General features: G+C 41.5%; 1 protein-coding gene across 1 annotated transcript in view; it reads right to left on the reverse strand.

The window, feature by feature from the left end:
* Positions 1-1,225, reverse strand: part of EMH_0034330 (syntaxin, putative) — a gene marked incomplete at both ends in the record, with an annotated part of 5,651 nt that overhangs the window by 2,021 nt on the left and 2,405 nt on the right. The window contains 2 exons of the mRNA XM_013494859.1: positions 295-374; positions 889-1,081. Coding sequence (XP_013350313.1) covers positions 295-374; positions 889-1,081 — 273 coding nt within the window. The remainder of the gene's footprint in view (positions 1-294; positions 375-888; positions 1,082-1,225) is intronic.

A 1,225-nucleotide genomic window follows, 5' to 3' on the forward strand; every position in this document is an offset into this window, starting at 1 on the left:
CAAGCCAAAGGAGACAGAACTAGCAGCAGAAGAAAAACACAAAAAAGACCCGAAAAAAGCAGCAGACAGCACAAAGACGACACAAAGACAACAGTATTAAAAAAAAAAAAGAAAAAAAAAAAAAAAAAAAAAAAAAAAAAAAAAAAAAAAAAAAAAAAAAAAAAAAAAAAAAAAAAAAAAAATCAGGAGAGCAACAAGAAGCAGCAGAAGAAAAAGGAGATATAGAATAGAGGAGACAGCCAGCAACAGAAACAAAAAAACAAAAAAAAAAAATAAATTTATAAGCATCATCACCCGCTGAGCTGAAAGAGAGGGGGCTGTTGAGTCGCGGGCATTAGGAAGCAAGTCGTCTTCATGGACCCTCCGCCGTATCTCTGCACACAAACCCTAAACCCTAAACCCTAAACCCTAAACCCTAAACCCTAGACCCTGGGTCTACGGCAAAGGCCTGCTCAGTCCTTCATGCTGAAGGGCCCTCGCTCTCGGGGCCCGCCCAATACAGGGGGCAGAGAGAAGGGGGGGGTGTGGGGTTTCTTGTTTTGTCTCTGCAGTTTGTCTCTGTTGTTTATCTCTGCTGTTTCTCTCTGTCTCTTTCTCTGTTGTTTATATTTATCTATATGTTATTTATATTCATCTTCTCTTGTTCTTCTTGCCTTCTAGATATGCCTTGTGCTGCTGTCTCCGTGTGTTGTATGTCTCTGCTGTCTCTCTGTTGTCTCCCTCCGTTCTCTCTCTCTCTCTTCTCTCTCTCTCCCTCTCTCTCTCTCTCTCTCTCTCTCTCTCTCTCTCTCTCTCTGTGTGTGTGTGTGTGTGTGTGTGTGTGTGTGTGTGTGTGTGTGTGGTTACATCTATATATTACATCTATGAGTATTAAGTTATTTTTCTTACCTTCTAGATACGCCTTTTGTTGCTGCCTGAATGCCTGGTTGAGGCTATGCAGCTGAGCAGCAACAGCTTTCTGTGCGTTCTGCTGCATCCTTGTATCTGCAGCAGAGCCTGCTGCTGCTGCTGCTGCTGCTGCTGCTGCTGTACCTCCTGCGGGGCAAAGCTTCTGTAGCTTCATATCGCATCTATAAAATAACTAAATAAAAAAAAAAACAACAAACACAAACACAAACACACACACACACTATTATATACACATCACACACACAACCATAACGTAACAAATCAACAAACGGACGATGCCGCAGCACCAGCATATATATATATATATATATATATA

This window comes from Eimeria mitis, genomic scaffold, assembly GCF_000499745.2.
Source record: "Eimeria mitis Houghton genomic scaffold, Emh_scaff1311, whole genome shotgun sequence".
Lineage (NCBI taxonomy): Eukaryota > Apicomplexa > Conoidasida > Eucoccidiorida > Eimeriidae > Eimeria > Eimeria mitis.